Source organism: Dromaius novaehollandiae, chromosome 1 (assembly GCF_036370855.1).
Source record: "Dromaius novaehollandiae isolate bDroNov1 chromosome 1, bDroNov1.hap1, whole genome shotgun sequence".
In the NCBI taxonomy this organism is placed as follows: domain Eukaryota; kingdom Metazoa; phylum Chordata; class Aves; order Casuariiformes; family Dromaiidae; genus Dromaius; species Dromaius novaehollandiae.
Genome location: NC_088098.1, coordinates 56,205,285 through 56,226,151, shown reverse-complemented (window position 1 = coordinate 56,226,151; position 20,867 = coordinate 56,205,285). Strand labels below are relative to the sequence as shown.

The following is a 20,867-nucleotide window of genomic DNA, read 5'->3' as shown; positions in this document are numbered from 1 at the left end:
AGCGTTCCTCCTCTGACCCAGGAACTTGTAGCAGTATCCCTGATGGGAGGGAAAAAGGCTTTTGTGTGTCTGCTGGCACAGGGAGGAGTGCAAGCCCAGGCGAAAGGAGCACGTCACGTCAGATGGAGCAATAGCCACTCTACTGCCAAAGGCACCCTTATGTCCATCTCTACCTAAGACATCTGAGCCTGTTCTGACTCTATTTTCATTGAGTTGTTCTGCAGCACAGGTCCAGGGTGTCTACAGCAGACACCGCATTAATCTGCAGCGTCCCCATGCCAAGACCACAAGAGAACAATTGCCTTTTTGCAGGAGCAGATCCACAGTGTTTTGTTAGGAAACAACACGAGCAACAAAAGCAAGAGAAATTTTAAAAGGGAGATCATGTGTTGGCCAAAGTGCCTCTAATGGCACATTATGCCCTGCTGCATAAATGGTGGCTGGTGGGATGTTGCGTTGTGCATTTAACTGCGACCTTTGGCAGGAAGGAGCCTGATCCAGTCAAAGTGCTCAGTTGAACTGGAATGTCCTGAGGACATAGTTCTTGATAAACAAACAAACCAAGTATCTTCTCTGAAACCCTGCTGTCTTTCTGCTGAGAGAGTTCAGGATAAAGAGGGATTCAGCTCCATGCAGTGGGGGAGCAGAGAGTGATGCAGCAAATCTTTCTCTTGCTCACCCCAACGAAAGCTGACTGTCCTCCTGCTGAAAAGAAAACTAAGGGGGCCTATGGCTCTGCACAGCTGCATGGGAACAACACTGAAGATAAAACTAACATGACAGTATTTTTTGGCCACCTACAAACCCATCTGCACCTGCAGATGGAAAATAAACAAGCCATTTACTCCATTTACTCTTGCTGAATTGCCTGTGAGAAGCATTGAAAGGCTTAAAAGGCAGCAAACTATCCTTGTATTTCTTTCATGATTTTCCTAAGTTTGCTCTGGCTGGTTCTTTCTTTCTCCCTAATATTCCTGAGTTCATTGCTGAATTTCACAACTAAACCAGCTTGGGGCCTGGCTTAGAGCACAAGATCAGCCCCCAGGCATACAACAGTGCCAGGCTTTCTAGTGTTTAGGTTTTCTGTTCGAAAAGACTTTGTGCTTTTTCAAGCACCCCCTCCTTCCTCCCATTGCTTTCTCAAATACTTCAAGAATATTTTAAGATCATGTGTCAGAAGTCTGCACAGGACCGATCTAACCTCTGCATGTTCTATGGTGCTGCAGTATATTCTGAGAATGGCCCAAAGCTATTTCAGGAAACTGCAAAGGAAACAAGGAGATAGGATATTGCTACTCTGTGTGCATGCTCAGTCCCAGTTGACCACGGCAGCACTCAGCACAGGCTGCCAGAAGTCAGGAGGCTTTCTTTGGTTTGCTGCTAATCTGTAAAAGGAGTTAAAGGGATGAAACCTGATAGTCACATGAGGAAAGAAGGGGAGAGGTTTTAATTTCATTTAATTTTAGGGAGCCTAAAATGAAGCATCTAGTCTTTCCTGGTCTCTTGATTGTCAAGGGAGAGAGATGGGCACCACTAGAGTGTGATTAAGCCTACCAGGTGTAGACAGCTACTTTAGGATGCACTGAATAGTTCTGGAGATGCCAGTCTTTGGCATTTGACTGGAGAGGGATCCTAATATATAAGAAGCACCTAAACTTTAGGTAGCTGAAGCTAGGCAAGATGATTCCAGGCCTTGGTATCTAGTGTGACCTCACATGAGGGGGAAGGAGGGAGGAACATCATATCACAGGGTGAAGTTAACCATGCAGCAAGAACCACCACAGGATTTGCATGTGCATTTCTGAGGCAATATGGGGACTGCTAAGGGGAATGCTGACACAGCCAGAAATGGAGGAGCACTAGCAGGCACTGCCACGTGATGCTTGCTAATGCTTTGTTCCCTGTCATTACATTTCCTAAAATACACATTTGTGGCGACAGGAGGACTCTGAGGGTAGCAGTTAGGAGACAGGCTAGCTTTATGGCTGGTTTTCTTATGGCTGGTCTAATAGCACTTCCAGGACATTTTGTGTATCCAAAAATAATGCTTAGGGTGTTGTTTTGTTTGTTTTGAAAAGGGGCATCTGTAGAAGATTTCCCCTTATCATATTTTCTTTTTCCTCCCCTGAGGTCCAAGGTCATGGTGACTTTTCTTTAGTCAGAGAGGATGAGATAGGCCCTGTCCCCCCCACCCACTGGATGAATTAGCATGATGGTTGCTAGCATTGCTGACAATCACAGAGAGGTAAGCTGAAGTACTTCTTGACAGGCTGAGCATGCTTCGTTCTGCAGCCCTGGCAATGCGATTCCTGATGATAAAGTGAACAGGAAATTAGACACAGACCTCCGTTCAGTATTGCTAGCTACTTCAGAGGCAATCATGTTGACCCTAACAGTGTAGAAGATGCCAGGACTCATGACTACAAGGGGCCTTCAGGAAGGGCCTGATTGCCTCCTCAGAAGAATGATTCATCTTTCTGCATGGGGAGAGAATGGGCTCAAAGCCTGCATATGCACATACAGACTTTATAGCATATATATATAATTAGCCCACACTACCTGGATATTTTAGCACTTGGGATGAACAGACCACCTGTACTGCACACACATAGTGTACAGCTCTCTGCAGTATGGATAATGCACTGGCTGGAGATGCTGGGCATCCCCAGCTGTTATCTTACTTACTGTTACATACTTAGGTACTGTTACCTTAGCTTGTTTCTGTGGTGCCCATTAGAATGAGATCTGAACACATGATCTTTATTACATGTGCGTATCCTCGCAGTACCCGCGTGAAGGAAGACAGAGCTGTTCTACAGATGAGGAACCAAAGTATACTGAAGGCTAAATTACTCATCCAAGGGCACACAGGATGCCTGTGCCAGAACCTAAGTCCCTAACTAACTTGAGCATAATTGGAAAATCTGAGTAGATCATTCCATAGCAACAAAATTGCAGGGATAAAGCAGAGAAGAGCCAAGGTTCACTTGTTCCATATTCAGTGCAAGACTTGTGTACTTACAGAAGGACACACAGGTATGTCCTAAACATGGTCCTTTAACTTTTTTTGATACTATATGATTAATTTTTAGAAATGCTTTCCTTGCAAATTTGCCAGGCTTAGAGGGAAGGTTGGAAAATACCCTTTAGAATGTCTTCCTGTCCATAATAGTGTGGATTATGAACTGTTAGAACATTATGCTGATTGGGGTAATATAAATACAAAAGAGAAGACTGGTGGATGTCCAGAAGACGATTTTACCTCTGAGCATAGCAAAATTAGTAGTAGTCTTTTTATTTCTTTTTTTTAAAGAAATGCTGTGGCAGTATCTGAGCGTAGTGTAAAATCTGTTACATCAACAGACATCTGTTTACTGACTTCATAGAGGAGTGAATCATGCCTTTAACACCAGAAAAGTAGCACTGAATTCTGTGAGGGAAAAATAGTTTGTTTTTTGAAAGGGGGAGTAATGAAAGATGAAGAAATGGGGACACAAATCCTAGGATAATAGGGGACTTTGAGAAATAGAATACAGCCTGGAGGAGAATGGCAGTGCTCAGGTGTTGATGTGGCAAGAATCTATAGCTATGGGATTGTTTTTTTCCCTTTTCTGCCTCACTTCAATATTTGCAGTTAAATTGAATGTGCTTTTTATCAATAAATCTGATAGAGAAAAGGATAGGCTGAGAAATGTTATGAAACTGTAATTCCCTCTGATGCCTATTGTTTTCATTTAACTTCTAAACATTTACCGTTCATACAGTTGGTGGTAAAAGAGAGAGACAGAATACTTTGTAAAGGTAACTAAATTTTAAAGATGAAATTTGGAGGAAAGCCAAATATATTTTATTGGGTCTAATGTATGCATACAGTGGTTATTTCATCATTATGCACAGACTTCATTGTGCTGGTAATGGGCAAGCATGAGTTTCCCTAAACTGAAGCAGTCACGTCAGGCCAGATAGGGACATGTGATAATTTCTGATTCCAGACCTGTCAGAATATCTGCGGGTTCAAATTTTTATTAAACTGAACTGTATGCTGACTTCCACTTAAGCAAGATTGTGAAAAAGGAGAAGGACAGTAGAGGAATTCTATATACATGATATTTTCTTTATGGCATCCATCAGTACCAGGCTAATTTTAGGAGATGGGGTAGAATTCTGTTTCTGCTTTCATTTACTTTGAGAAACATTAAGTCCTAGCTGAGGTCAATGGGAGTTGTGTATTCTAGGTGTTTGAAAAGGAGGCATTTGGTTTGAAGTCTTAGATCTAGTACCAAAAGCTTGAAACTCTTATGGTATTGACATTGGAAAATTTGGGCTATTTTTTCAAAAAAAAAATCCCTTTAATAAGGGGAAATTGTTAAAATCACATGAGGGAAAAAGATTCCAAACTTGAACTAATTTAATTTTTCCCCATTATGAGCTCCATAAAGGAAAAAGAAACTGCTCAGGATGTTGGCAGACCTTGCAATATCAGCACTTTGCTCACTTAGTGCCACTAGAACTATTGGAAGTGGGAAAAGAGGTCCCTGTGTTGAATTGCGGCAGCTTGTTACAAGTGGGAACTCTGCTCTACCAGTGGATATCGGTGGAGAGACTTCCCTCCTTGTCCAGCTAATGCTGTTTGTCCTTCACCTTTATAAGCACTGAAAGTTCACTGCCTACCACCACTGTCTAGGAATTTAAATGCTAAATAATCTAAGTGAAAAGTTGTTTTCTTAAGATGACTCAAAGCATTTTTATTCTCTCTAGATGTACAGGGGCTTCCAGATAATGCCACATGTTCAGTACATCTATACAGAAGCCTCTGAGAGTCTTTGTGGAGTCAAGCTGGAGGTCAACAAGTACCAGTATCTGATTACAGGTAAAGGACACTTACTTCTTCATAATCAAAACGTCTTTCATTCTGCATACACACCTGCTGAAGACATGGACAGCTGTGTAGACAGCTCTATAAGCAGCTTCCCAAGTGTTGTGATGGCCAGCAGTATTTCAGTATTTGGTATTTCAATGTGCAGAGAATCAAATGACTCACTCTCAGCTTTAGATTTCCCTCTCTTTCCTTAAATATCTCTCTTCTACTCAGCCATATAGTAACAAATATGCTGTATGACAACAAACAGCTATCAGTTCATACCTGAGCTGGCATGTCTTTCACAGGGAACTGGTTGCCAGTCAGCTGTGACAGAAATGGAAGGTGTCTTTTGAAATGAGCTGGAGTACTGCAGACTGTTGAGATGAGGGATGCAAGGAGATAGAGATGTGACAGTTGCCAAGCTTGAGAGGAGCTTGACAGTATTACTCACCTGCATGTTGCTGGTGGTGTTTATAGCTGGTACAATACTCCTAACTTACGAAGTGCAGTAATGTTGCTGGCCAACAATTTCTGAGCCAGTTAATAAAAAGAAAGCGGTTGTTGAGCAGTCACTGAAGCCAAACATATTGAGAACATTAGTGGTCACAGGAAACGAGCAAAGAGGTTGAGCTGAGAAGTGCTAACTTGTGACCATGTCTCTGTTTTCAAGGCCGCGTGTATGAAGGGAAGGTTTACACTGGCCTATGCAATTGGTATGAGAAATGGGATCGTCTGACTCTGTCCCAGCGTAAAGGACTGAATCATCGTTATCATCTGGGCTGTGGATGCAAGGTATGCTATGTCTCTAATTAGGTGGCATTAAGACATTCAAACCGTAGAATTCTGTTTCTCCTGGCTGAAAATACCAATGATGCTGGTGAACAGCCAAGAAAGGAAATGGAGGACAGCAGTTTTTGCAGGGAAAACTGAACAGTTCAACTTTAGTTTTGAGACCAGTGAAGAGACAGTCAAATAAAAATGCTGTGTCTGTGCCTTTTTAATGCCCTGTTGCAGTTAATTTGGGTTGGGGAACCCTTCAGAATCCTTGCAGAAGCATTTTGCAGGTGAATAAATTTATGTACTGAAGGTTTGGCAAGATAGGTCCAGCTTTTTTCCTGTGTAAACATTTTGAGTAGTTAAAACCTCACAGCCTGGCAGTGGCACTAAGATGTCGCTCATGGCCGCAGGCCTGGAAAAATAATGGCACAAGCTCAGTTTTTCTGCACCTGAAAAGCCCTTTTGACTCTGGAATTACCTGTGTATGTGAAGTTAAGCGCGTGCTTACATGCTTACTGAACTGAGGCTGAATTTTGAGTTAGCAAGCAAGGTTTGAGGGAGACCAATTTTAGATCTCTTGTTTTTGATGAAAAGATATTTTGTGTAATGTTGTTTTTCCATGTAGCCTTACCTGATTGCTTTTTGCAATTGCAGATTAGGCCCTGCTACTATTTGCCCTGCTTTGTCACCTCCAAGAATGAGTGTATTTGGACAGACATGCTCTCCAACTTCGGCCACTCGGGATACCAAGCGAAGCACTATGCCTGCATCCAGCGGGTGGAAGGTTACTGCAGCTGGTATAGAGGATGGGCGCCTCCAGATAAAACGATCATCAATGCCACAGATCCCTGAGCACACTATCCCTTCTGTATCTCCCCTCTCCCTTACTTGTGACTGAGCTTCCTTTGGACACTAACTCTTACCAGATCATGATGATGACAACGAAATTAGTGCCTGTTTTCTTGCAAATTTTAGCACTTCAAACACTTAACAAAAAAAAAAAAAAAGAGAGAAAAAAGAAAAGAAAAAAGTCTGTGCTACCTTACTGAATTTGTTGTAATCAACTTTTCCATTTTTTGATACCACTCATTTTGATCAGATGACATTTGGGAGCTTACTTTTGCACACCAGAGGAAAAAAAAGAAAAAAAAAATGATGGAGCTCGTGCTCTCTTACATGTATCATTAGCTATAGCGATATAATCTCTATTTTTTTAGGAAAACAAAAATTTAAAAACTCTGCCAATCAGGCACTGTATTCTTCTATGCGCTGGCTTCCCCTCACCCCTCCTCATGCACTAAGTGCTGAAAATATGTAGACAAATCTGTTTGAAGGAAAACAGGTTTCATTAATCAGATTGGCAAATGAAAAAGGAAAACCAACCTAAAATCTGGAAAAAATGACGTCCAAAAGAAATCCTCCTCTGTGGGAGAGATTGGCAACTTGATTGACTCCAGCAGTGGGAGGATTCACCTGGTGCGTCTGACCACATTATCTGGTAAAAGCATTGTTGACTGACTGTCCTAGCTAATTCAGTCACAGTGTGAATGTAACAGCACGTTTGAAGTTCTGGCTTTCCCCAGGACAAAGGAGAGAATATTTTGTATTTTTGTTGTTGCTTAAAAAAGAAAAACAAAACCCCCTTCCCCTCTGTTCAGGGAGGTAAATCCACCTACAGCAGAGCAGATGAAATGCTGTGCCATGCTGTTTTGAGCAGACTTGGCCCCTGAAGTTCTTGCAGCTTAGCTTCAACAGCAAAACTAACTTGTGAATACTTTAAACCAAACATGCAAAAATATCAACTGTAAATCAATCACATGGGAGAGGGAAAGGGGAGACTTGCTAGAGCTCTTACTATAAAAGAAAATCTATTGCCAAAATAGTGTTTTGCTGAACTAAGATGTATATACATATAATGACATAAGCTATTTTTGACAGGACATGGAATTTTTTTTGGTGTTATAAACAAAAGAATGGTTTGATTGTGTTTTAAAGACAGAAATATTGACATTCCGAGTCAGTGAATTGTTTTTAAGATATTGAAACTCCAGTGTATCTGCAGTAGTGGCTACAGTCATTGTTTCCTCTATACCTCCTAGCACCACGGTTCCTCCCCTGCAGCTACACTAGCTGCATTTGTTTATATAGTGAAAGGAAGTGTGTGTGGGAGCTAGGCAAGGAAAAGCGGTCTCCTAATAAGTGCTAGCTGGGATCATAAAATTTCAGCTGCCCAGAAGATTCCTTCTGTGTCAAGTGCTGTGTTTCCCTCTAGGCGCTGTTAAGCATAGCTCTGTACATGTGCTCGTACCATGTCCTGCAGTGATGTGGGAGGAGCCTTACTGCCTTGTGCTTTGCTGTTGACTGGAGAAGTTTTTTCGTTCTATTTTGTTTTTTATTAAGAAAACTATAATATAATTTTCTTATCAAATAAAAATATTTTAAGTTTTAATGATGGTGAAGAAGGGGTGCTGACGAAATGGGTGACTGAGTTTTGGATGGGGAGGGTCTGGGCAGCGAGAAGATTATGCTTAACTTTGTTTTTGTTGTATTATGATTATTTATCTTAAGTTTCCATGTATCTTCAGTTCATTCCACTTAGAAAGCAGAGCTGCCACCAGCAGGTAGAAGTGTTGCAATGATGCCATCCTGGAGCAATACAGCATTTTGCAGTCAGTGACCTTTTAAATCACTGGAGAGTTGCTTGGGGCGTCTTTGCCAAATGGAGAGGAAAGGGTTTTGTCTGAGGTGGGCACTGATGCATGGCCATTTTTGTGCTACTTGGATGCTACATACATCTGCAGAGATACATCTGTTGAAATGTGCTGTTTACTGGGAGAAATCTTACAGCAAAAAGTGCATAGCTTCATTTTTAAGGTGAGCTTGAAGAGGCACTTTCAAAGAGTTGATGTAGGAGGGGGTCAAAGTCTTCTGTGTATTTTTCAGCTGCTCCAAGTGGCAATGCAGCACAAAACACATGAAAAATGAATTGGACTTTCCTGTGCTTCAGGCTTGGAATGCTTTCCAAAAGTCCTCTTCCCTGTGACTACTCCTAAATTATGGGTTGAGTATCAGAGGGAGAATAGGGTGCTCCATAGCACCCATCATAGGGTCAGATAGTGGGTCAAAATCTTGCCCCTTTTGAAAGACTATTGGGTTGAGCTTTGGATACAGTGAACCAATTTCTGTTATAGCCATGTAATGCCAACAAAATCACCAGAGGTCACTGAGGGCAGAGGGGAGCTGGCCTCACCAGCACTGATGATTCCACCCTCACTGCTTGCGTCGTGTGGAATTGCTGTTGCTGGAGACAGCCCTCATCAAACTCGAGGTGATTTTGCAAAGCTGACATCTCTTTGAGCCCCAGCCACTGTTTATGGCTTTGGAAGGCTAAAAGAAAAAGCCTCTCAATGAAACGAAGTGTTGATTTCATTTTTCATTAAATTGCAGCTCTGTGTATTTTACCTGCTCACTGACTCTTTTAGCTAGCTGAGACATCACAGTATTGCACTCAAATTATTGTGAAATTATTTGCATTCTAATGCTATGAGGACTTGTGTCCCTATGTAGGATATAATGTAGCTGTGTGCTTTGTAAACAAAAAAACAACAATCCCATTACCAGAAAATTTTTCTTGAAGCAAATTCCCATTTTATATTGTAGAGGGTAAAATATTTCTGAGATGCTAACAGCTAGACCACTGGCAAGAGTAAGGGTTTGATAGCAAATTTTATCCCTTGCTGTGTAAAGAAACAGTTGTTAAGGCTTTTAGAAATGTGGAGCCAAAAGGAGGGGGAAGAATCCAGTAAAAATACATTTCTTTTGGGAGGCTTCTTGACTTTGTTTCTGTGCATGCTATCAGGGACACGTATTTCTTGAGCTAAGCTTTAGCTTGTGCTTGCATTAAGAACCTTGCATGAGGGCCCCCTTGAAGCAGGGGATGCCATTAAATGGATTGAACAGGCTCTAAAGCAGACTTGAAGACTTCTGTCTTTCTATCTGCTCTCCTTTCTCCTGCCCTGCTAAGTCACTTCTGCCTGCCAATGAACAAAACTCTCCCCCTCATTAGAAGAGGCCATGCAGTATGTGGACACACCAGACATGGGGATGTGAAGAGGGCAGGTATGAAATTCCCCCAGACTGTTAGGCTCTGGAGCATACAACGGGCTTGCAGCAGCACAAGTATCTTCCTGTTACCTCTAACATGCTCTTCACTTCACCCCATGACCTAAGATTAAAGAGGAGCTGTCAATGGCACGTGTGCAACGGCATGTACAGGATGAGGGCTTTTTTCTTCTTATGCTTTAGATGTATCAGCTTTATTAAAAGTACTTTTTAAAATGCATAGGTCATATTTCTAGACTGTTGCTTTTATTATTTATAGATATTTTCTGTATTTGCCTGAGAGTGTTTTCTCCTTTAGAATTACTAAAATATGAAAAATACTTTGAAGGTTTGGGAGAACCTGGGAATGATTTGATTTTTCCTTTTCTAAAAAGGAGAGGGTAAAGAGCAGGAAGAGATCTGTGCATGGAGTACCTTGAATAAAGTCCTCTTGAAGTCACTGGGACACAGTGATCCTTCTCTATGGGAGGGTAATGGGACAAAACTGCAATTTTAGGCCTAAGGTTCCCTTGTTTTGAAGAGTTACATGATCCTTTAGATAAGACTATTCTAAAACCTGAACATTATCACCCTTTTCCATTCTTACTGGTTGAAGCAAAATGATACCTCAGGGTGATGGTAAACACATCATTATATTTTTACAATAAGTTTTGAAGTGAAGGCCTCCATGGGAACAAGTTCCCGTTTTTTCAGAGGACTTTCATACTATATTTCATTTACAATGTCATTTGTAGCTTAGAAGGGCAGAACAAAATTTAGGGAACTGCACAAACATTTTTTAATGTGTTTTTAAAGCAAATCTGTTTTGGGGTTACCAGTCTTGACAAAAAGTTAAAAAAAAAAAAAACTACTAAGCATTTGCTGCTGCTTTGCCTGTACTGATTTCTGATTCTCTCTGACACTGTCCTTCCTTCTTAGAGCCACTCTGCTGTTCCTGATAGTCACAGAAATTTGGGAAGGGAACCAAACCCGTGTGAAAAATCTTGTGCAGAAGGAATGTATTTGCTAAATTTTGTAGCACTGTTTACAGTTTTCCTCCTTGTTATTTATAAATTTTATATTCAGTGAATGTATATTGTCTTTTAAGGTAATGTTGCATAATGTTCACTTTTTATAGTGTCCTTTTATTCTAAACAGTAAAGTGGTTTTATTTCTATCACAGACATTCTGTCTCTGCTTCACTTATATTGGTTTCTGTCTGCTTCAAATGTACACAAATGGATCTGCAAGTGGATTTATTCATTTCCTTCTCTTTCTTGATACTCTTATTGGACCTAATGCAGACATTTTACCTCTGGCAATTCCTGCTCTTTGGCAAGGGCATCCATCCAGGACACCCTCCCTCTTTTTATAAGGTTGATATCTTGAAGATCTGTTGTCAGGGTCATAAGCCCAAAAGAAGTAAAAATCACTTTTGAAGTTCATGTATCCCACTTGTAAACTGGCCATAGGGGGTCACTACAGAGCAAGACAGTCATGACTAACTCCTGTAGCACCAGCAAGGCTTTGGAAGAACAGTTGCCAGATTGCTATTATTTTTAGTAAACGTATCACTGGGGAGAGGGTTGAAAAGTATATCCCCGTAGCAAAGGAAAAGAAGATTCATCTTTCAGATCCTTTCTGCTAGTTAAGGCTAGTTAAAAATGTCCTCTTGTCATGGGAAGGAAGCATCAGAGAATGTGTTTTCAACTAAATTAAAACGCTCATGAAAATGAGTCTACAAAATATTTGTCTCACTTGTACTTTAGGAAAATCTTTAATCTCTGTGGAGAATATTGATAGAGAATGAAACAAAATTTTAATCAGTTCTGTATTTAATTCTAAGGTTTAGAAAGTAAGGTTTGGAAAGTTTCGGCTTAAAACGATGAGAGTTTCTTATGTGAGACCTTCGTTGCTTAGAGTGTATCACGTTGCAGACAGAAAACCATAGAACTATGTTTATAAACATTTCCAAAGTGCTTGCCATCCAAGGACCACAACATATTTTACAAGTGCTAACTGGTATAGTGTGAAAAAACCTCTAGGAAAGGGAAGAAAAGAGTGGGGAAGGGGTACTATTATTATTCCCATCTGATACATGAAGAAGCTGATGTACAGCAGCCAAGCAACTTCCACAAGCCTTTTGCAGAGCTATGACTAGAACCCAGCTTGGTTGGCATGTACTTGCCCTCTCTTAGACTCCCTAGCACAGGATAGCATGAAGATACAGCTAGAAAGGATCTCAAGAGGTTGTTCCTTCCTTTCATTCCTTTCGCTCCTTTTTCCCCAGTCATACGAGAGAAGCAGACCGCCCCCCCCGCTTCCCAATCTGGAAAGGGCAGGTCTGAATTTGACTAAATGGATTATTGCTTAAGTAAATGGAAAGTGGCTGATTTACATCCGATTACTCAAGCTTGCATGACAGCAATGGTGTCTGTGTTCAAATAAGATTATCTACAGTTTATAAAGGTTTCCTTACTCTTTTGGAAATAAGCAATAGCATCCACAAGTAGGTGATCAGTTATAAAGAACCTAAATATGTGAAATTAAGAATTGGTGTTTTGCTAAGACAGACTACTGTACTAGTAAGGAACACATCCACATGCAGAGGAATCAATCTAGAGATTATTTCCAGACAGGAAAATAATGCTAAATTTGCTAGATAAAATATTTTCAATGCAAAGCTTAATCAAATCTTCCGGAAACACCATTCTGAAGTGATGGTTAGACAAGCTTGCAACTCTCCTAAAGCATTATATACATGTCACAAAGCCCTCTTTATAGATTAGTGGGAATTAAGTGAAACAGAATTTATCAACTAATTCATCTTAAAAATCTGGAGCAAACTCTAGCTCAGTTTATAAGGAGTGTCCATTTATTTATTGGTCTAAAAAAGGCAATACAACTTTTACCACTTAATTACTGGAATGCTTCGCAACGTGACTGTACTTACCTTCATGACATGGCTGTGAAGTGTGGAAGTGCTGTGGTCCCAACAGCACAGGTAGAGAGAGCAGAGGATTGGATCAGAGAGGACTAGTATTTCAAGGTGTTTGGGTACCTGGGATGCAAGTGAGCATCTGTGGGATTTTTCACAAGAATCTGAGGTAGGCTTGTTTTAAAATTTCGAAGCTCCATTAAGTGCTTATTTCCACCAGCAGTGCTTATTTCCACCAGCAGATACCTACACCCTATTAAGCATCAGGGTTGACCCACAGTCTTGCAAGAAGTTTGTGGGAAAGGAGGGACTTGAACACTTTTGAGCCCAAGGTTTACACCGCAACACTCTTAGGCCTGCAGGCCTGCGTCCTGAGGCTGTGACTGGAGGTCACAGCAAACCACCAGAAACGAGCTCAAACAGCAGAGGGCTCCCACATGGGGTTGTGGTTCACACACACAGGGCCTTATCAAAGCCTCAGTCAGGTAAGAGGAGCCACTAATTGTTTTGTGTAAATTGGGACCAAAAGTTCACGACAGACTTGTCATCTTTTTAATCCAGGGGAACAAAAGACATGAATAGTTTTAAAGCCACTCACTTCTACCTGTTCTCTAAAACTAAAGGTGAATATGCCATAGGCACCTGCACAGATCTCTTTGGAAGATGTCCTAAGAGGTCATTACGGTACACAGTAACCATGCTGGCAAATAGGTGTTTAGTTGACAGGAAGATTAGACCCCCCAGAGCCACTATGCAAAGGAAACATTGCAAGGTGAGACCTCTTTCTCAAGAACTCCAATGTACTCTGAGAACCCAATCAGGCTGATAGGCATTTTTCATGAATAGCAACCACATAACAGACCAAGCAACCAGATATTGTGAAACAAGCATCTCTTACGGCCCATGTCCCAAATCTTCAATGCTTGGTTAACAAAGACAGTGTGTGTGGGGAAATACGCTTTATCTTAATAAAGTGATTCCTTACTCGAAGGGAAGAGCTTTCGCTGACCATATTTTACAATGGATTTTGCCTTAGTTTTGAGCCTGTTTGCATTTTTCACTTTTTGGGGGGGTCCATCTGAGACCTTGGGGAGGGCAGGGGAATAAGGAAAAAAGCTTCCTAAACAGTGCTTTTTGCCCATTGCTTTTTAGTTAGTAATTCTCTTTGAATAAAACTGAGGCTAGTCCCAGTGTCCCCACTGCCATCTCTCATGCCCAACTCATATTCATTGCTCCCCCCCACCCCTTAATATGCATTAGAATCAGAAGGAAAGGGTACTCACCATCTGCTTATGGCTTGGGAAGAACGTTTGCTCCACGAGGGGGAACTTCTCAGGACCCAGTGAGTTGAAGATTTTAATGAGCTGAGAAAACTGGGGGTGGGGGGAGGGGAAAAGAAGGGTGGGGAAGCAAAAACAGACACAGAGGATATCAGTGGCCTGTTGTGTGATAGTTAAGTGCTTGCAAAATGTTCTGATACTGGTGAAAGAGGTGAGAGAAATGTTATTATGCTTTGCCCACATGCTTTTTAGAGTTGGCAGTAGTAAAAAAAATATGAACTTCTTGTAGTCACCCAGGGCCAAGCCAGGCAGTGCACACAAATCTTGGACTGTGAGAGCAGAGAAGGGGTTAAAGAGCCAGAAGGGGATCAGTTTGGATTTAGTTAAAGATCTGCTATGAACAAGCTTTGCTTTCCAAATATGTTTGGGGAGGTGGTGGTGGGCCCTTTGCAGTAAAGGGCTCAGAGGAGTTACGAGGCTGGAAATCAGTGCCACACTTGGGAATGATGACAAAAGGAATCAAATCTCTCCTTTACATCTCTCCCCCACAGCCAAATTGAAGTAAGGCATGTTTACTCATGATACTTAAGGTGAGGCAAATTGCTGAGTGAGTCAGGTGACTCGGAGGAGTTACCTGCGCTACCGAATTTGAGTGCTAGACCATAGAAGCATGAGGTCATTGTTAGACCTACTGGCATTTATTATCAGCCAAGAGTCTCCCAGCATCCCCCCATGCAGGGCAGGGCACAAGGGAGACCATCTCCTATCCTGGCCCCATCTACCAGTGAGGTCTGAGGCAGGCACCATTCTGTGAAAGTGTCTGGAGAAAGCAATACGTAACATCTACAGGGAAAGCAAGAGCACTGGTATTTCATGTACAAGGGCAACAGCATGAACTTTGTTATTATCACCACTATTATTACTATTATTAACTGCTTATCATTCAGAGTCATGCCTAGCCAGACACAAAGCTCTACATGGGATGAGAATCTCTCAGCGAGACAAAAAAAACAGTTTCAGGAGGGATGAGTTTTGATTTCTGTTCCGTTTCTATAACCCCAGCAGAAGTATAGCGCAAGTAATTCCTGCTCCACTTTGGCCACCTGTGAAGCTATCAGACTTTTTCTCACACTGTCTGCAGCCTCCCTGTACAATATGTCATTAGTCAACTGGAGAAAACAAACTCTGTCTAAGAAAGAGAACATGATACCGTGAGATGCCATGACAGAAAAGGTTGTCAAAGCAGGACTGGGATATAAAAGAGAGAATAAGCTGTGACATATATACCTGAAATCTTCCAGATCTCAGGAGAGACTTAAGAGTCTTCAGAATCACAGATCAAACCATCCTGCTTTCTTTGCCCATTACCAGAGACAATGCTGAACTGGCCGTGATGTGGTTAGACTGTCAGTCTTGCAGAAAGGGGAAGAAGGCTGAATACTGTAGTTCCATTATTTTCATGAGTGTTAAGAGAATATAATGATTATGCATAGCTCCAAAAGAAGCGAGAATCTTGGCTCCTGCTGAGCTGGTAGATGTGACTGAACTCCCCACTGACGTCCTATTTGCAAAGCAATTTACAACCTGAACCTAATTTGCAAGACCTCTGAATGGAAAGTAAAACGATACCTGGAAATTTGGTAAATCAAGTTGAATTAACGAAAAGCCTCCAGTATGGGCCAAGTCTCAATGTGCAGTCCTTTATGCAAGCTCCTTCAGGTTCCCCAGCAACCCTAGGGATGCTTTCATCTTGAAGGAGCTCACACACAGATTTAGGGAAGGAGGTAGACATTTAGGGAATAAGGAAGAGGAAAGAAAACCCGCTTTCTCCCCAGTGGCATGAGCTACCTAATCTTACGTGTTCTAAACACTCCTGAGTGCTGGCTGCAGCCAGTGAAAGTACTGAATTGCAGCCACAAGGTTACACTGCAAATAAAGAAAGAGCTACTGAGAATGTTTTCTGCTGAGTACCTATGTTAGGGCTTCTGTCACAGTCACTAGACTAATCTAAGCAAAAACATTTCTGTATATGATATTGAAACTTCACTGGTTGGTAGAAAAATACCCCTTCAGATGTTAAGGAGTGATATGTGTGTAAAAAATACAGCCAGTGTGTAAAAAAATCAAGGCTGCAGGGTGTGTGCCAGACCCAGGCCACTTGCTGAAGGGGCAGCTGCCAGCAGATTTGCAAACAAATGCGAAAAATCCTCCTCTTAATCTCATGGGTCAAAGTGTGGCATTTAAGAAAATCCAGAAATCAAGAGCTGGCATATCCCATCCCTAACACCAGCACCCCCTCACATGCATCAGCAGATAAGAGAAAAACTCCCCATGTAGAATAATTATTGTTGGCAAGGAGGGTGTTGATGTTGGGGAAGGAGGACAGCTTGCTTCTCTTAACTGCTTGCACTAGCTCTGCACATCCTAGCGAAGAAAAATAAAGCCCTGTTTTGACTAGCAAAGCGAGCAAACAGGACTTAGAAGTTAAACAGAATGAGACAGAGACAGGGAGAGGAAGAAAAACACTCTGGCTGAGAGCAGCACATGCTCCACGCTGCGAGTGCATGCAGCCCTGGTGAACCACGGATGCTGTGGCAATGAGGCGACATACGTGTGATCCTAGGGAAGCAGCGCAAACAAAATAACTGGAACAACTGTGCAGTTGACAAATGGCATCTTGACTTGTTCCCTGGGCTTCCTTTTGAAGCATGCAGCTTTTGGCTGTGTCTGAAATAACAAGCATTTCACACGAACAGGTGAGGGACTGAACCAGCTGAGGGCCTCCTCAGTGGGTCAGGCCTACAAAAAGTTCTGACTTTGGTATTGACCCTCATGGGTCAGCTCCTTTCTTTTTTGGAGGGGGCAGACACGATCAGTAAAGGCAGGATATTGGCCAAGAGACACCCGTGTTGCGTGTTATGGGAGCCTTTTAGATACCTAATAAAAGAGCTCAAGTAGCCATCCTGGTATATTTTAGATGGGTAGGAATATCACTGTCAGCAGCTCAGCTAGACATACCTCCTTTTCTTCCACATTTTGCTGTCAATACTTACTTTCTGTGGCCCCAGTAGTTTTAGTGAGATTGAGTCCAGACCACAGAGCTGCTCTGGGCAAGACAATGCAGCACAGTCTGGGTTTTATGCACCCGGAGCAGTTATGCAAGTGCATCATCTTGCCTAAGTTGGTTTGACCTCTTTTATATCAGATTTACTCGGGTAGGGAGTCTTTACAGAGAAATAACAACGTCCACTGAATGGATGTCCAGGCCTATGGTGTGTATTTTTAAAGCATCTAGGCCACCAGGGAGCAGATACTGCTTTACAGTCAATGGTACTTTGGCTGGGATTCTCCTGGGCTCTGACAAGACTCTGATCTTTAAGACTTTCTTATTTACTGCAGTATTACAGATGCAAAAGTTGTCTTTCAATTCTGGACATTACTGTATGTAATACGAGTACTAGTCTGAGCATTGTTCCCACAGTATTTTGTATTGTAACTTTTATAACACAAAAATTATTATGACTGGCTGAAGCATTGTTTTTCGTGTGCTTGTAGCACTATTTCTCCATACTTCTGTGATCATCTTAGATTACATTTCTCTGTGCGTGAGATCCCCCTGAATATGTCTGGGGTTTTTTTCAGAAACATCTATTTCAAACTGTGCCTGTCTTTAATGCAAATTCTAACCTTTGAAGAAATGCGTATTGCAGCACTGGAAACCTGGCAAATGTCATTAAAAAATGGGTCTGCATGTTTGAGTAAACTCAAGCCCATACTCAGCTGATTGTAATTACAGTTGTTGAGAAAACATCATTGCAAATTGCCAAGAAAAAACAGTCTCCCTTCCATCCCCCTCCACCAAATCATAAACATTTCAATGAAATGGAACCATCTTTGAGGGAAAAAAAAAGGAAGAGCGAAAAGTACATTTCCCAAGGGGATCTAATTTCATTTCTTAATGTATCTCAACCATTTCATAGGTCCAAAAAGTTTCCAATAATCTTTGTTAAAGAGATCCCTCATTTCAAGATGCCTGTTTTGCAAACAAAATGGAACAAGCACGAAAGTAAAGTGGTCTGTCTCTATCTCTCATTTTCCAGCTATCACAAAATCTTCTGGTTCTGCTGCTTTCTGAAGCTTTCTGCCTTCCTCAGATGCTTCACTGCAATCTCTGCCTGAGCTAACTTCAACCTGATAAAACTTCAGTGGTGCCAAATACCAGTTCAGATCCCATTTGAGGACTTTGACTGTGTAATTAGTTACACTTTATACTTGGGGGTAGAGAGTAATGTGTGTGCAGGGGCAGAAGGGAGAAGATGCACTCTGTAAATCTGTTTTAAATGTTTACGAGTGGTTTCCTTGACTTTTCTGGGAAGGTTGTCTGAGCCAGCTGTATTCCCTGTGAGTAAAACATGGCAGAACCAGACCCAGAATAGCTAAAGATGAGTTCCTGGCAGAGCCAATTTCTCCCACACTACCTTGCCAGCCCTGCTCTTTTTTTGCAATGTGCTGAGTTTGTTTGTTTTCTTTTATTTTAGATTCCTAAAAATAAGCCTGTCACATCTTGAGGCCTCTGCACACCAGCACAACCATAATTACAAGGAATGATTTGAAAAATGTCAACTAAACAGTGACAGACTCAATCCCAAAATCAGATGGAAGAGACCACATGACAGTCTTCCTCAGCAAAAGCCAGTGTAAATGCAGAGACTTTTTGCCTGGTCACTGAGGTCAACTCACTTGTAGTCTGTCAGACCAACTGTAGAAAACAAAGCCAAAATCTTATACTGAATCTTGCGCCAATGCCCCCGTTGCTCCCCTTTCCATTCCCGGAAACCCTAGTCATTCAAATGGGGACTGAGGGCAAATTTGCATCAGCTACCCATATAGAGATGGAAAAGTGAATTTTTTTCTGGAGGAGAGGACTGGGATTGCCCAGTGTATTAGTGCACTGCAACATTTTTGGAAAAGACAGGATGCTGTCTTGTGTACTGATCACCTATGTGCATTCTCCAGGGCTCACTGTCCAGGTGCAGACACTGAATGGCACCACAACTGGCACCAGCTTTGGTTTCTGAGTGCTGATGAGAGCTTTAAAGCTATCTAGGTGGGATGTCAAATTGATAGCAATAACAATGAGAAATGCTTGTAATCATTGCACCAAACGGAGGGGAAAAAATAGTCCTGGTTTTCTGGGATTCCAGAAATGATCGACACTGCAGAAATTCTGAGAGGCTGGAAACTGTTCTGGCCTTCAGCTCTGCTTGCAGACATCAGCATGACAGATCCTCAGGTTGCTTCCACAAAACAGTTAGTGCTAGACTCAGGTCAGTGACCTGCAGGTCACACAATGCTTTGGAAAGGCAGGCTGCATACGTAAATGCCTAAATACAGACTTAGAACCCCAAATTTATGTCTCCGTTTTGCTAAATCTTGTCCTATGCAATTCTGTATCTTTGGTCTCAGTGAAAACTCCAAATGTCATAAAAGGGGTGAAAACTGAGACAGCTATGTTTATAATGCTGGTACCTTTTCAGTAGGAAATGGATTAAATCCAGCACTGCATAGTCATGGAAAAAAGGACTGAGTCATTACAGACCTCAGCTGGATTTGAACTACCAGTCAACACTCTGAAGACTTACCGGATATTTATTCCAAGAAAGCGAGAAAAGACTTAATAAAGTAATGAGGAAAATGGTTACATCTTATTATAAACATTACATCTCAACCAAGGCTATATTTGTGCAAGAGAAAGGGGAATTCCTAAAAAAGTATCTGAAAATTTTCCAGTGGGGAAGATATTGGAAAGTCACGTGTCCTTGTCACGCCTGTACAGCTTACAGTTCCCTGCTTCGTTCCTGGAACAATGCAGGGGAAATTTCCATTCAGGAAGTACCGGTGACCAGGGAAGGCACTTTGGGATGAAACTGCTTGGAAGACCCAGGTGTGGACTCTGAATTGGTGTTGACATCTGACTTCTTCCTGCAGGTCCTATGATGGCCAGCCTTACTCCTCTGGCTCGCCTGCTCCTTCAGTTCCTGCTGACTCAGAGCTCATCATAAAAAAAGTTTGGGGAATTGTTACAAACTTTTGTTTAGGGCTGAGGTAAGCCAATGTCAACATTTTCAAGATTTCCTGAGACTTCCAAATGAACTTGACAAAATTTACAGAACAGGTGAAGGAGGCTCTCATTGCAAAAATGTCCAAACACTGTCTTGTACTGCTACCAAAAGCTGACTCAGTTACTCTGCCATACAAGCCATATTCTGCCAAACAACCTACTCTGCCATACCACAAATCTAAATACTACTGTCTGTCTGCCGCACAATAGAGTCTGGGACAGACAGAAACTTTCTACTTAGGATGAGGAAATAACACTGTGACATTATTAGAGGCTGATAAAGGAGAAATGCTGATAGTATTTTTCTTTCTTTTTTTTTTTTCTTCTTTTTTTTTAAGAATTCCCAACTAGACAGGTTGTTGAGGTTTGGTTTTAGCCTAAAGAGGCAGCTTCCTATAAAACAAACTGGAAAGTGGGTCTAGTACTTTGTTGATACTAGAATTTTACTTTGCAGCATCGACATGCACACTTACCACCCAGGGCTTGCTGCAGAAGTTGTAGATGGAGTAGAGGGAGTTGACAGTGTGGATGCCACCATACTGGAGGCCGATGATGAGGCTGCGGAAGTCCTCTCCCAATGCCATGCTGTAGGCATGCTGCCGGATCAGAACAAAATCCGGCTTGAAGGACCTGGAAAACACGATAGGAGTGATGTTTTACTTTCCACGCTCAGCAATGCTTCTTGCCTCTCCCTATTTCTTCTCCATCCTTCTCCTTTTCCTTTCCTTAACATGTTGCTCTTCTTGGGGCCTCTAGTCATGTGTCATTGCTTGTGTTAGAAGATAACAA

General features: G+C 41.8%; 2 protein-coding genes across 2 annotated transcripts in view; one reads left to right on the top strand and one right to left on the bottom strand.

Moving 5' to 3' along the window:
• Positions 1-10,925, top strand: part of TIMP3 (TIMP metallopeptidase inhibitor 3) — a 41,083-nt gene extending 30,158 nt beyond the window's left edge. The window contains exons 3-5 of the mRNA XM_026118007.2: positions 4,759-4,870; positions 5,532-5,653; positions 6,293-10,925. Coding sequence (XP_025973792.1) covers positions 4,759-4,870; positions 5,532-5,653; positions 6,293-6,490 — 432 coding nt within the window. The 3' untranslated portion in view covers positions 6,491-10,925. The remainder of the gene's footprint in view (positions 1-4,758; positions 4,871-5,531; positions 5,654-6,292) is intronic.
• The window catches only part of SYN3 (synapsin III), a 204,043-nt gene that overhangs the window by 121,290 nt on the left and 61,886 nt on the right, over positions 1-20,867 (bottom strand). The window contains exons 5-6 of the mRNA XM_026118004.2: positions 20,552-20,708; positions 13,961-14,050 (exon numbers count right to left, since the gene is read on the bottom strand). Of these exons, the coding sequence (XP_025973789.1) occupies positions 13,961-14,050; positions 20,552-20,708 (247 nt within the window). The remainder of the gene's footprint in view (positions 1-13,960; positions 14,051-20,551; positions 20,709-20,867) is intronic.